General features: G+C 36.9%; 1 protein-coding gene across 7 annotated transcripts in view; it reads right to left on the bottom strand.

Moving 5' to 3' along the window:
• Positions 1-13,194, bottom strand: part of LOC149793253 (coadhesin-like) — a 56,884-nt gene that overhangs the window by 9,980 nt on the left and 33,710 nt on the right. For 3 of the 7 annotated variants that reach the window (XM_089967220.1, XM_089967222.1, XM_089967221.1), the window contains 5 exons: positions 8,692-8,865; positions 7,328-7,501; positions 3,671-3,844; positions 2,936-3,109; positions 370-543 (listed from right to left, as the gene is read on the bottom strand). In XM_089967220.1, coding sequence (XP_089823346.1) covers positions 370-543; positions 2,936-3,109; positions 3,671-3,844; positions 7,328-7,501; positions 8,692-8,865 — 870 coding nt within the window. The remainder of the gene's footprint in view (positions 1-369; positions 544-2,935; positions 3,110-3,670; positions 3,845-7,327; positions 7,502-8,691; positions 8,866-13,194) is intronic. The other 4 variants (XM_089967225.1, XM_089967223.1, XM_089967224.1 and 1 more) reach the window with 4 other exon arrangements.

The following is a 13,194-nucleotide window of genomic DNA, read 5'->3' as shown; positions in this document are numbered from 1 at the left end:
GAGCCCAGTCAAATTGTTTTTAAATTACTCAATATCACCTTAGGAAATTCTTTTTAAAGTCACTCAATACCGCCTTAGGTGTATAAGTACTGTTATCAAGAATAGCAATTTAAATAATATTATAGTCAATAATACTGAACCGATTGAATCTAGTCTCGGCAAGCCTTCGTTTGGATGTCATTTGTTCATCTTCCTACTCTTGATTTTGCTGCCCGTCTGCCCACGAACAAGGAAATCAACTCCAAGTCGGTGGTTAAAGCCTCTCTCTCTCTCTCTCTCTCTCTCTCTCTCTAGATATATATATGTGTGTGTGTGTGTGTGTGTGTGTGTCCCATTAGATTCATCAGTTAAAAATATTATATAAATTACCTGGACATGCGCCTAGGTTGCATGACTCTGAATCTGACGATGTGCCCATACAGTTGGCCCCTCCTGGTGATGGGGATGGATTGGTGCACGTTCTTGATCGGCTTCTGGTAACGGAGGAACCACAATTGGCCGCGCATGCGGACCAATGCCCCCAGTCTGACCAATTGCCGTCGACTAGTTAAAGGCATAGTACTAGTTTTAATATATTATTCTAATGTATCTATCATTATTTTCTATAGATTTTCAAACAAATCAGGTGCATATTTATGGTGTGCACTGTTGATCCTTAATTAATCAATTAATTTGTATTTCCTAGTTTGGAAGACAGCGAAGAGCATCAAGGTAATTTAGCAATTTATAAGAACGATGTCATTACGAAATTACATATAAAATTCAATATATAAATTCCGGGAGTTAAGAACCAAGACACATATTCATTCCAAAGTATCATAATATTAAATAGGTAAATAAAGTAAGAATGACCTGTTCAAAATCATCAGCAATATAGACAAAGATTTATATCTACCAGGCGTTTTAATAATACAGATAACATTCTTAAATGTGTATAGATCATCATTATATTCTTATACCTGCTTGTGTCTGAATGATTATTCTTGTGAATATGAATAATGTACGTTTTTGCCCTGAATAAAAAAAAAATACAGATTTAAATTAAACATTCACCTGTATCAGTACAGTTAGTTGTTGTTGTTGTTGTGGGGTTCAACGCCATTTTTCAGCACACGATAGGCTATGTATGGCGGCCAGTATTAATGGTGGAGGAAGAACCCGGGAAAACACCGGGAAGAACCACCGACCCACGAGAAGCTACTGGCAAGCTTTCTCACATACCCACATTGGTCGAATCCTAGACTCGAACCCACGCAGACAGAGGTGAGATGGCAGTGATCCGTAACGGAGAACGCTTTAGACCACTCGGCCACTCGGGGCCCCCAGTACAAATAGTACGATACCAACAGTGTACACAAATGAAACAAAACAACCTTACGTTAAAGCAGTCACTGCAACTAATACATTTGCATTGAACATAGCGATATAATTAACTTTCCCTAATTCATAACGACCTTGAGAACTAGAGAACTAGACCTGAGCGACATAATTGTTGTGTGCCTTTAATATCAACACGAATTTCTTGGGGATCTCATTGGTTAACAATATCCATGGTCACCATTTAGGAAAGAGCCGGTTGTTCTGAATAGTGGACATTTTCGTCGACTTTCATTGAACTTGGACAAGAAAGAAATGTTTTCCAGCTTCATTACGTTTGGACCAATCCATGTTTTCCTATGTTCATGACTGGGTTTGCATTATTTATTCCATTCCATCCAACTTTAGTGGGTGGGTTGGGTCTCGTACTAACGTAGTGTATCTCATGTTTTAAGCTGTACTTGCATTGATTATGCATGAATGATCCAGATTTTCGCATATATGTTTAGGGAATTTACCCTGGTATGTAATGTTATATTTGTCTGATTATTAGCACATGGGTTAAGCGATGAGTGTGAAATAAGCATACCAATCTATGAATCAAGAGAAGAAATATATCTTAGTGTATGACACCTCTTCCCATATGCTTTCCATATTTTCGCTTCTCTAGAGGAGTACCTTTGTGAGGCGCTTTTGTATCGTTAATGACTTTTGAGACACCTTAACTTAAGTTTGCTAAGCAGTTTATAGATTTACAGTATTTCTAGATGCTCACTTAGGTTTTTTTATTTGCTTCACTTAGAGCATGAATTCTGCGAGACAGATTTCTTCAAAACATCATGCACTATGTGATGAAAAGTGTACTTCGGGTATCTTAACTATTGATGTTTTACAAAGGGTCTTTCGTGTCCCTTAATTAAAAATGTTTCGCATTTAAAAAGAATAGTGCTTGGATTTGATCCCATCTTTCTTTATCTGTGTGTTGGTGGTGATACATTCTAATCCACCTTATATATGTGTTCCATGCCTGTGACGTAAACCGATATAATTATTTGAGAAACCAACCGGATTCAGGTAGCTCATTATTGCTTCATGTAGACATTTTTAAGTATTATAATTCAGAGTCGCGGGTTCGATAGCTATACGTTTCAACAGTAAAGAACCGGTTATGAATATCCTCTTCCATTCTTAGGCTTGGATGATATGTGTACATGTTCCTACACTTGCTTGAGCAGTCTCATTCTTAATACCAGCAAGGAAACGAACACACAGACAGTGGCAGAGGTTTGTTATATGTTGAGGTTATTTTTTATTCCTTAGTTAGCGGGAACTCTACACTATAATAGATATATACCGTTCATCTGCAACTCAAATAAATGAGGCTAGAAACCGTTGGAACCTCCTGGTTTCAATCAAGAAATATCAAACACCATTTCATGTTTTTAAATGCTTCAAATAAACAAACAAAACCCATTCAGTCTACTAAGAGGGAGCTAGTACCAAGACATATTTATTGCAGAATTTCCAATGTTCTTCGGAATATACAGCAATACCGATTATCTATATATCTATGTATATATCATAACATCCACCATGGAAACACTCTCATACTCATTACCTGGGCATGCGCCTAGGTTGCATGAATCTGATTCTGACGCTATGCCTATGCAATTGGCCCCTCCAGGGGATGGAGTGGGATTGGTGCACGTCCTTGATCGGCTTCTAGTAACGGAGGAACCACAAGTCGCCAAGCATGCGGACCAATGTCCCCAGTTTGACCAGTTCCCATCAACTAGGTAAAGAGGCATAATACAATTTTTGCATAGTGTTATCCTATATGCCACGTTATTTTCTATAACGTAATACATTTAGAAACCATTAGGTTCCGGTTTGCCAGCTGCAATCGTCCATTGTAAATGCCATGCTGTATGTATCATCTTAATCGCGAAGGCGAGTAAATAGTTATTTTTTTTTTGTGTCCTCATTTCAGAGATTAAACAAAGAGTAAAAGTCATTACATGCCCCAGTACGCAAGAGCAATTATATATGTTCGCATTTTACCCTGAAATGAACCCCTATACTGTCCACAGATTAAATCAATAAACTGTATTTTTAGAGTCCATTTCACGTTTGTAAATGCTGCAAATAAACAAACAAAACCCATTCAGTCTCCCAAGAGGGAGCTAGTACCTTGACATATTTATTGCAGAAGTTCCAATATTCTTCGGAATTTTCAGCAACACCGATGATCTATCTATATATCTATCTATCTATCATCTATCTATCTATCTATCTATCTATCTATCTATCTATCTCATAACATTCACCATGCAAAAACTCCCATACTTATTACCTGGGCATGCGCCTAGGTTGCATGAAACTGATTCTGACGCTATGCCTGTGCAATTGGCCCCTCCTTGGGATGGGGTGGGATTGGTGCACGATCTTGATCGGCTTCTAGAAACGGATGAGCCACAAGTCGCCAAGCATGAGGACCAATGTCCCCAGTCTGACCAATTCCCGTCAACTAGGGAAAAAGGCACAATAATAATTTTTGAATAGTGTTATAGCATATGTCTCGTTATTTTCCATAACGTAATAAATTTAGAAACCATTAGGTTGCGGTTTGCAAGCTGTAATCGTCCATTGTAAATGCCATGCTGTATGTATCATCTTAATAGCGAAGGCAAGTAAATTTTTATTTTTGTGTCCTCATTTCAGAGATTAAACATGCAAATAATACAAATAAAATGCAATATATAGTTTCCACGGTAAAGAAACATTAAAATATTATATCAAAATTTTGATAACTTTATATATATATATATATATATATATATATATATATATATATATATATATAATGTTCAAATATAATAAAGAGGAAAGGTGTCATTACGCCAATTACAATTACATGCTCCAGAACGCAAGAGTAATCGCACGTATATATATATTTAAAGAGAGAGAGAGAGAGAGAGGAGCATCGTGAATCTGGTCATCTTCTTTCTCAGTGAATATGTCCGGATTAACGAGTTTTCCGGATAATTGAATCATGCATGTTTTTATTTTACGATGTAATCATACCGTAAACATGTATATGTAAATGCTAGCTGTAAATGTACTGTATATTCAATAATGGTTGAAAAAAATAATGAATACACCTATTGATTTGTGCTTTTGGGGATCTTCTTTGCGCTGGCAAATTTTTTTATCCTGGCCTGTATTTCTACTCGTCTACGCTTGCTTGATGATGTCGCCATAATATACATGTATGTAAAAAGTACAACGAATACAAACTGATATGTCGCAGTTAAATGCGTTATGGTAAACTAATAAAAGCAGTCATTTTGATAAGTCGTATTTTACAGCTGTTATGGCTGCTAATGAGCTGATAATTGACGTCCCCATTTTACTCTGAAATGAACCCCTATACTGTCCACAGATTAAATCAATCAACTGTATGTGTACTGTCGTCATGAAACTGTGATTGCTACATACAATTGGTAAACAACAAATTGGCGTAATGACACATTTAATTTATTAACCATATGATATGTCAAAAAGCGTGGACGATTTGATTTTAGTGTGTTTATTTAATTATTAATACCCCCTCAGCAACTATAAAAAACCGACATTACTTATGCAATCTGATTAAAATATGGTCACGCTACTTATTTTTTCCACATACAAGAGCAGTTGATTAATGGACCACTAGAATTTGACCAATCAGAGACTGATAAAATGACACACACCCTAATTTGCTTATTGGAATCTTTGTTATCCGACTGACTGTATTTGCATATATGATTTTTCGAATTTTCTTACCTAAAACAGATTATTTCCGAATAATCGAGACAAGTTTTATAGTAAATTTACACTTTGGTCCCGTATTTTGATTTCCGTATCCGGAACTCGGACTTCTCGTTTAACGAAGCAAACTAACGTTTATAATTTCGTTTCCTTTGAATTATGTCCAAATAGCGAGATTTCCGGGTAAACGGAGTCCGGATTAACCATGTAAAGATAAATAATAAATACCCTTGTAACTAAAGCCGACGTCTTTACAGATATTAAGATTACTAAAAATACACTAATATATAAAAAATGTAAAGGAATTCGTACATTAAATACAGTCACTGCAGTTATATATTTAAATTGTGCATAGCGACATAATTTCATACGTTCATTTATTCTTGTATCTTCAATATCGTGACGGAAGCCGATATTTTATTTTCATCATATAACAATCTACAACAGGTCAACAAAAACACCCATCACGTTCTGTAATGCTTTACTTAAAGGTCTGGATATTCTCTGTACGGAACATTGGTATTGAAGGGGAATACTCGTTTGTTTTCAAATTGGGTCCTCGTTTCCGACCGTGTACATGTACTATTTACGTTTTCAAGGAAAATATGTTGATGTTTACAGCAAGGATATACTATAATGTGTTATCTACCCATTGCATCAAGCAAGGATACACTATAATATGTTATCTACCCATTGCATCACAGTTGGTCTAATCCATGTTTCTTCTCTTTGTGCTTTTATTTGTCTATTTCTTCATCATAAGTTTACATCTTGTAAAGTGTAGTTTTCCTGCCTGTTTTTGTCTTTCTTTTTGAGAACTAATTATGTCAGGACTTTTGTGTTCCATTCAAACTAACGCTAGAGTGTGGGTTGGGTCCAAGGTTTATTTTTACGTCACTCCTGTTTCAAACTGTAGTTGCATCGATTATGTATGCATGCACCGGTCTTTCCTTATAATTTAAGGGAAGTTTTCTGGATATATAGTAATAAGTAATAGTATATTTTGCCTAACTGTTATCACTTGAGATCATCGGTGAGTTTCCGGAGAATTATATGTTGCTTCAATCATTTGGACGCACTAGTTGTTAGTCGGGTTAATAATTTTAGCGTATGCCAGCTTTTGCCATCTGCTTGAGAATAGGACCTGTTTCACGTAGTTTGTTTCACTGGTTTCGTCATTTGTTCGGGACGTTTTGTCATTAATGATCTTTGAGACACATTAACGTACGGTTTCTAAATGATATTTTGAAATAAATACTAGACGCGAACTAGCGCATTTTATATTTGCTTCACTTCGACCATGACTTCTGCTAGACGCCGATTTCTTCCAAACATCAAGCACTGTAACGTTTATGTCAAACTCAGCTCCAAATGTTTAAAAGATAGATTGGTTTTGCAGTGTGCATTTCTGGTACATTTGCTTACGTTGTTTAACAAACTAACTCATATTCCCCTTTAATTACAACCTTTCCACATCTAACCAAAATTGTTCGAGCATTTAATGGCAGGTCTCTAGAACTGCCAGTTGGTACTGATCTATTGGAATGCACTTATATTTGTTCCATTCCAGGCCCTGAACGTATCCAGGTATGATTATGTAGCCCAACAATTATTTTCCCGTTGCTAAATCTTGCCTTAGTCAGGGATTTGTATGCATTATAACTCAGAATAATAATGAGGTTTTCAATGGTACCGCACAGGTTATAACTATCCTAGTCCAGTCGCCGAATCGGATAGTTTTTTGTATGTTCCGACCCAACAATGACCTGACCTAATCGTATCACGAGGAAGAATATGAATTGACAGACATTGGCCGAATTTCTTGATATATTTTAGCTTTAAGACTGTTCGTGTTAAGTTTGTGGTCTAGGTCAATTTTCAAATGGATCCATCTTTGTTTCTTTTTTCTTGGTTACTGGGAGCTCAACACTATAATAGACATATACCGTTCATTTGCATTTGTATCGGTTCTAACAAAGGTTGCAGCCTTCCGGCTTTAATCTTCAAGAAATATTATCATTAATCCATTTTACTTTTTAAATGCAGCAATTCAGCAAACATAACGCAGACAGGAGTTAGTAATTTTGCCTCAGTTTTGAAAAAGTTCAAATATTCCTCAGGGCACATCCCACCACTGCTTATCTATATATATCTATATCGATTGAAAGAGTCAGCTTGGTAGAAATATGATATTTATTACCTGGACATGCGCCTAGGTTACATAACTCTGAATCTGACGCCGTGCCCATACAGTTAGCTCCTCCTGTGGATGGGGCGGGATTGGTGCACGTTCTTGATCGACTTCTAGTAACGGAGGAACCACAAGTGGCGATGCATGCGGACCAATGCCCCCAGGCTGACCAATTCCCATCGACTCGGTAAATAGATGATAAATCTTTTTATCTTGTTCTAGTATGTGTCTCAGTATTTACCACATATTTTCACACTATGTAGGTGCTATGGGTGGCAGAATGCTTATGTTATGTACTGCAAATTGGTGATGCTTCTGTTTACTTCTTTAGGAGGTATCAAACAGTTTTAACATAAAAAGCCCAAATAAACATATGAGAAGAACGATGGCAGTTTCAACGTAATTCTATCCATTATGGTACAGATTATTTGGTGATTGGAGCAGTCTCACCGTCATGAGAAAATAGCGATATATTCACTCCTTAATCTGGAATTTATTTTACGAATTACACGACAACGGATTCATTTGAACAACATAAAATAATTTGAAACCACCAGGTTCCGCTTTTCAAGTTGCAAGTTCAATGCAAATGTCATGTGTTGACAAGTTTTATATTATCATAATCTTGATGGCGAGTAAATCATTTATTTATTAATTTGTGTCCTCCTTTCAGAAATTAGGTATGCAACTTTTAACAAGAAATTGCAAATGGTCATGCTTTCGACTCTTTAATGAGACTTTTTCAAAGGCAAATACAAAACATAGACAAAATAAACGGTTATGTTTGCGAAACTTTACATGAATGTTTCTACAGGAATTCAACCTTTTAACTATTATAGGTGACAACTATTTTTTCAGCATGTTGCTGATATTGGAAAACAATTGTATTGACCAATAAATTGATGAGCCACAACAACACCTGTTTTTTATTTAAATTTATGTGAACGCATATTATATCCCCGATATTTCATTGTTAATGTAGTCTCAGTGGTCGACTTATGTGTAATGTTTAAGCTTTACGACTGTTCTGTTAAGTGTCGTGTCTAGTTCAGTGATAATTGAAGACATCTTTGTTTCTTATGTATTGGTTACTTGGAGATCTACCCTATAATGGACATATACCGTTCAATTTCATCTGAATTTAGTTTAGAAAAAGTTGGAGGTTCCGGCTCTGATCTTCAAACATTGCACACATAATCCATTTTACCTTTTACATACAGCAAATCAACAAACATGACGCATACAGGAGTTAATACGTGTACATAATTATTGCAGAAATTTAAAATATTCTTCAGAGCACATCCCAACACATCTCTATTTATCTATAGAGCGATTATTAGAGCCACCTTTGTTATAAATCTGATATTACATACCTGGACATGCGCCTAGGTTGCATGACTCTGAATCTGACGCCGTGCCCATACAGTTAGCTCCTCCTGTGGATGGGGCGGGATTGGTGCACGTTCTTGATCGACTTCTAGTAACGGAGGAACCACAAGTGGCAGTGCATGCGAACCAGTTCCCCCAATCTGACCAATTCCCGTCGACTAAGTAAAAGCATACTAATTATTTTAATATCTTGTTCTATTAAATGTCTCATTTCTTTTCATGTATTTGCAGAGTATATAGTTTCTATACTTGACAGAACATTTATGTTGTGTACTGTAATTCTTCTATTTTTTCCTTCTTTAGTAGCTATATGGCAACATTAAGGTTAAAAAGCTAAAAAGAAACTACGAGACGAACGATGGCATGCGCATAATTGGCTAGCTAAACGTATTTAAAATTGATATGTTCCACCCGGTGCGGATATACCATTCCAACGTCAATTTATAAGATAGGATACTCTGTGACCGCTGATGTCACCCCTTCATGCAGGAAAGACGATATGATCACTAAATAATCGGGACCTTGATTTTCCTAACTACATCGTAACAGATTGAATAACTCAATAAATTTAGAAGGCATTAGATTCCGTATTTTAACGTACAATTGGCTATCGTAAATGTCAATTCTGATAACTGTTTTATCTGAATCTTGAAGCTACCTAAATCATTTGTTTGTAAATTTATCACATCTCAGAGAGAAAAAAGCTAAAAAATACACTTAAAATGCAATACTAAATGTCCAGGTTAAAGAATTGACATATATTACCGCCAATGCATGTTAAAGTTATATATCTATCTATCTATCTATCTATCTATATATATATATATATATATATATATATATATATATATATATATATATATATATATATAAGAATGAACCGTTCAATATATGCAAAACAAGATAAAGGTCATTCAGTTATCTAATGTCTAAAGCATTAGCTTGTTTATCTGTATATCTATCTGTCTTTCTCTCTCTTACCCATATATATATATATATATATATATATATATATATATATATATATATATATATATATATATTCATATGTATGTATGTATGTGTGTGTATGGATCTGCATGTGTCTATGTGTATGTATATCACATTAATCATTTTGTGAATATGCATAAAACCCAGCCTGGTCATTAACACATTTAGACTGGTTTGATGAAAACAACCAAGAAATTGAAGAACTGTTTGCCAAAAAGAAATCAGCGTACCAAGCCCACGTCGCTCAGCCACCCTGTCCACAGAAGAAAGCAGCCATCCGCCTTATCTGCAGCTCCCTCCAGTGCAGTCTCCGAGACATACAAAATTAATGGTGGACAAAGCTTGCAGAACGAAAACAGCTGTAGGCTGAAACTGGTGACTACAAGGGGTTATATGAAGCGTTGAAAGCAGTGTATATTCCTTCGTTCCAAATAGAGAGCGCCGTACGCACTGCAGATTGACAAGAGCTACTCATTAACAGGGGATCTATCAAGAACCGCTGGTCAGAGCACTTCCACACACTCTTCAGCACTAGCCGTACGATCCAGGGGAAAGCTATTTATCGCATCCCACAACAGCCAACAAAGATGGAACTCGGTGAGGCTAACACACTGCAAGAGACTGTAAAAGCCATAAAACAGCTAAAAACTGGAACAGCTCTGCAGAAAAATAATGTATCCCACCAGAGATATGGAAGAGAGGAGACCCAGCATTGCACACCAAACTCCACGAGTTCTTCGTTTGATGCTGCGAACGAGGAAAACTACCACAAGACCTCCGAGATGCAGTCATCATCACCTTGTACAAAAACAAGGTGAAACGTCTGGCTGTTGAAATTACTGTGGGATAACTCTGCTCTCCAATGAAGGCAAACTTTCACTTGAACGCGATTATTAGGTCATTAGCACGCATATGAATCGTTGATGAAAGCTAAGAGGTCTCACACAATGGATAAAGCGCCTTTCGTTCTTCATAGCGGCGCTAAAACAATGAAGTAATACGAACAATTGGTTTAAAACCATTTGATGCGATTCGACAAAAGACAATAACATTTACTCAGAATATAGTCTTACAAGCCACTGCTGCAGACACCGCTTCAGCCACTCGGAAACATTTTTATTTCATATCTGTATGCACCTGGAGAGTTGGTCTACCGATATATCTACGATTTTGTAAATGATTGATTGTCCAAGATAACCAACACGTTATAGTTTGAGGCCTATTAATGAACATTCAGCAATCCTACCAAGCCGAGCATTTGTGTGAGCGGGATTGCACATTTTTCCAGTAAATATGGAACTGCTGCTATGATATGTGTTAACACGTTAAAGTGCATTGGTTTAAGCAGATTAACAACAGTATGATGGCTAAGCGTGTAGGTGGTTATTACACATGGGAGCATCTCTCTCTTGTTGTTAATTGGAGACACACTCATTATAGTGAATTTAAAAACACCCATTAGATGTTTCTGGCGCAGTATCATAATTGTTGTTGTATGAATTCATGTTGGTCTCGAAGACATTCCATGGACATGTCTGTCGTGCCAAAGATCATTTTGCACAATAATCTGTAGAACACCTTTTTCCATTCTAATGTTATTGGAGCCATTAACAACAATCGAGTACATTTTAGGTCCCAGACCTACATACTCATCGACTAATTTACTCAAACATTCTTCGTTGAACATACTTTTTTGTTGGTGTTACTCAACAACGGATATTCTTTAGGATGATCAATGGTATCCAAAACATTGGCCAAACATGATTATGCCACATTCATCCACACATCATTAGTTATAATGTGCATCAGCAACGAGTCAGTGTTGGTGTGCAGCGTCTTGACCCAGTCCTCATCAAACCGTTTGATCCTGATTGTAAAACTCATACATTAAAAGATTTTACACGTACATCATGGTCTAACAAACGAAAATTGGTTTTGTTAGCTTGAGGTTTGATGTTTTACTGTGAATGACATCTAGTCAACCATCTATGATTTTCTGATTTCAAAGGCCGGATCAGCGATGGGTTTGTCTTGTTCACTATCACAGAGCAGATCTACTCGGATTCCTTATGCAGATTCTCCATGGTTTTTCCAAACACTTCTTTGTTCACATGTTTGAAAGGTTATTCTAACAACTCATTTATGGTTGCTGTTCTTATATTGAAGTTTATCTTGATATTCGGTGCCATGCAAGCCTGTTGGCGAAATTCAAGCACTCAATGGATCTTTTCACTTGCCATTTTGACACTCGTACCCAATCACATTTACAGCTGGCGGTAACATATTTGCAGTTTATAATTGTGTTTCTTCCTAGGACATGGGACAACCTTGGGCCATTCAGTGTATTTAGGTCAGATTCATCAACGATCTGGCACTGATACTGAGAGACCCACGAACTAGGTACCGACAACCCTTCTGTTGGCAGCAGATATTCGTTGTGAAACCATGTAAATGTTCTTGGCAGTCTAGATCAATTTCATACAAGTATACGTATCATATGTTGATGTTACAATCATTTTTGTGTTTTTGTGTGCCAATCTTTCAGTGTCAATCTTTGCTGATTTAGTCCACTGAAACCTGTCATCCGGAAGCGGCTGTATCATTGTCCAATCATAGAGGTTATATTAAGCATGATCCATGATGTAACCGTTAGGGGCGGCGGGGTCATACCCGTCTATTTTTGGGTTATATGTGACTCTCCATAGAAAACCAGCCAAGAAGTGATTCTCCGATGAACATATGCTGCTCAATGTAAGTGAGCAGTGCAAAATCGATTTAAGGTGTGAACAAAAGCTCATCCCAAGAGATAACTGAGATGCGAAGAAATATACGGAATCTCGCTTGTACACGTATACAACATCGTACCGAACTGTCTCAAACGCATCAGCAAGTAACAACACGTCAGTACGCAGATACAGATAGACAGTCACCCATGTTTTGACATTCAAATGTGGACCAAATATTGTTTGCTTGATCGCTTCTATGGTTAGTAACTGAGTTTCAGTAAATTTGTCCCAGTCACTCGTGCACTCATAAGGATAAAAACCTTTCTTGTAAATACAGTAAATTACGAGTGATTGCAAAGTTCTACTCCATTTGATTGATTACAGAGAGGAATTCAGAACCTGCAGCAGATCGATGAGCTGCAGTTGTCCCACACAAAAGTCAAGTATTTTTCCATGTTGTTGGGGAGCACGTTCCTTGGTGATTTTGATGCTGTAGCTACTACTTGCGTTAGCGAGTGACCATCGTACATACGCAGGTCATGAAACACAACAGGGAATTTTGTTTTATTTGGCTAAATTTGCGGTTGCATGCGTTGCGTTGCATGCGTTGAGTGTCGTTCCACTGTACAAGCCAGTGATATGACTGTGATCATATACTTTAGAGCTTCCAGTAGAAGACCTTTGCCTTTTACCACAGAAACCAACACAGATCAAACAAAGAGTGGCTGCAGAAAATTGCTTTCATTGAATCTATTTCGTTGTAACTTCATT

The sequence above is a fragment of the Sinohyriopsis cumingii genome, chromosome 8 (assembly GCF_028554795.1).
Source record: "Sinohyriopsis cumingii isolate HCF-2022 chromosome 8, ASM2855479v2, whole genome shotgun sequence".
Classification (NCBI taxonomy): domain Eukaryota; kingdom Metazoa; phylum Mollusca; class Bivalvia; order Unionida; family Unionidae; genus Sinohyriopsis; species Sinohyriopsis cumingii.
The sequence above is the reverse complement of the archived record's forward strand: the minus strand, read 5'-3'. Positions and strand labels throughout refer to the sequence as shown.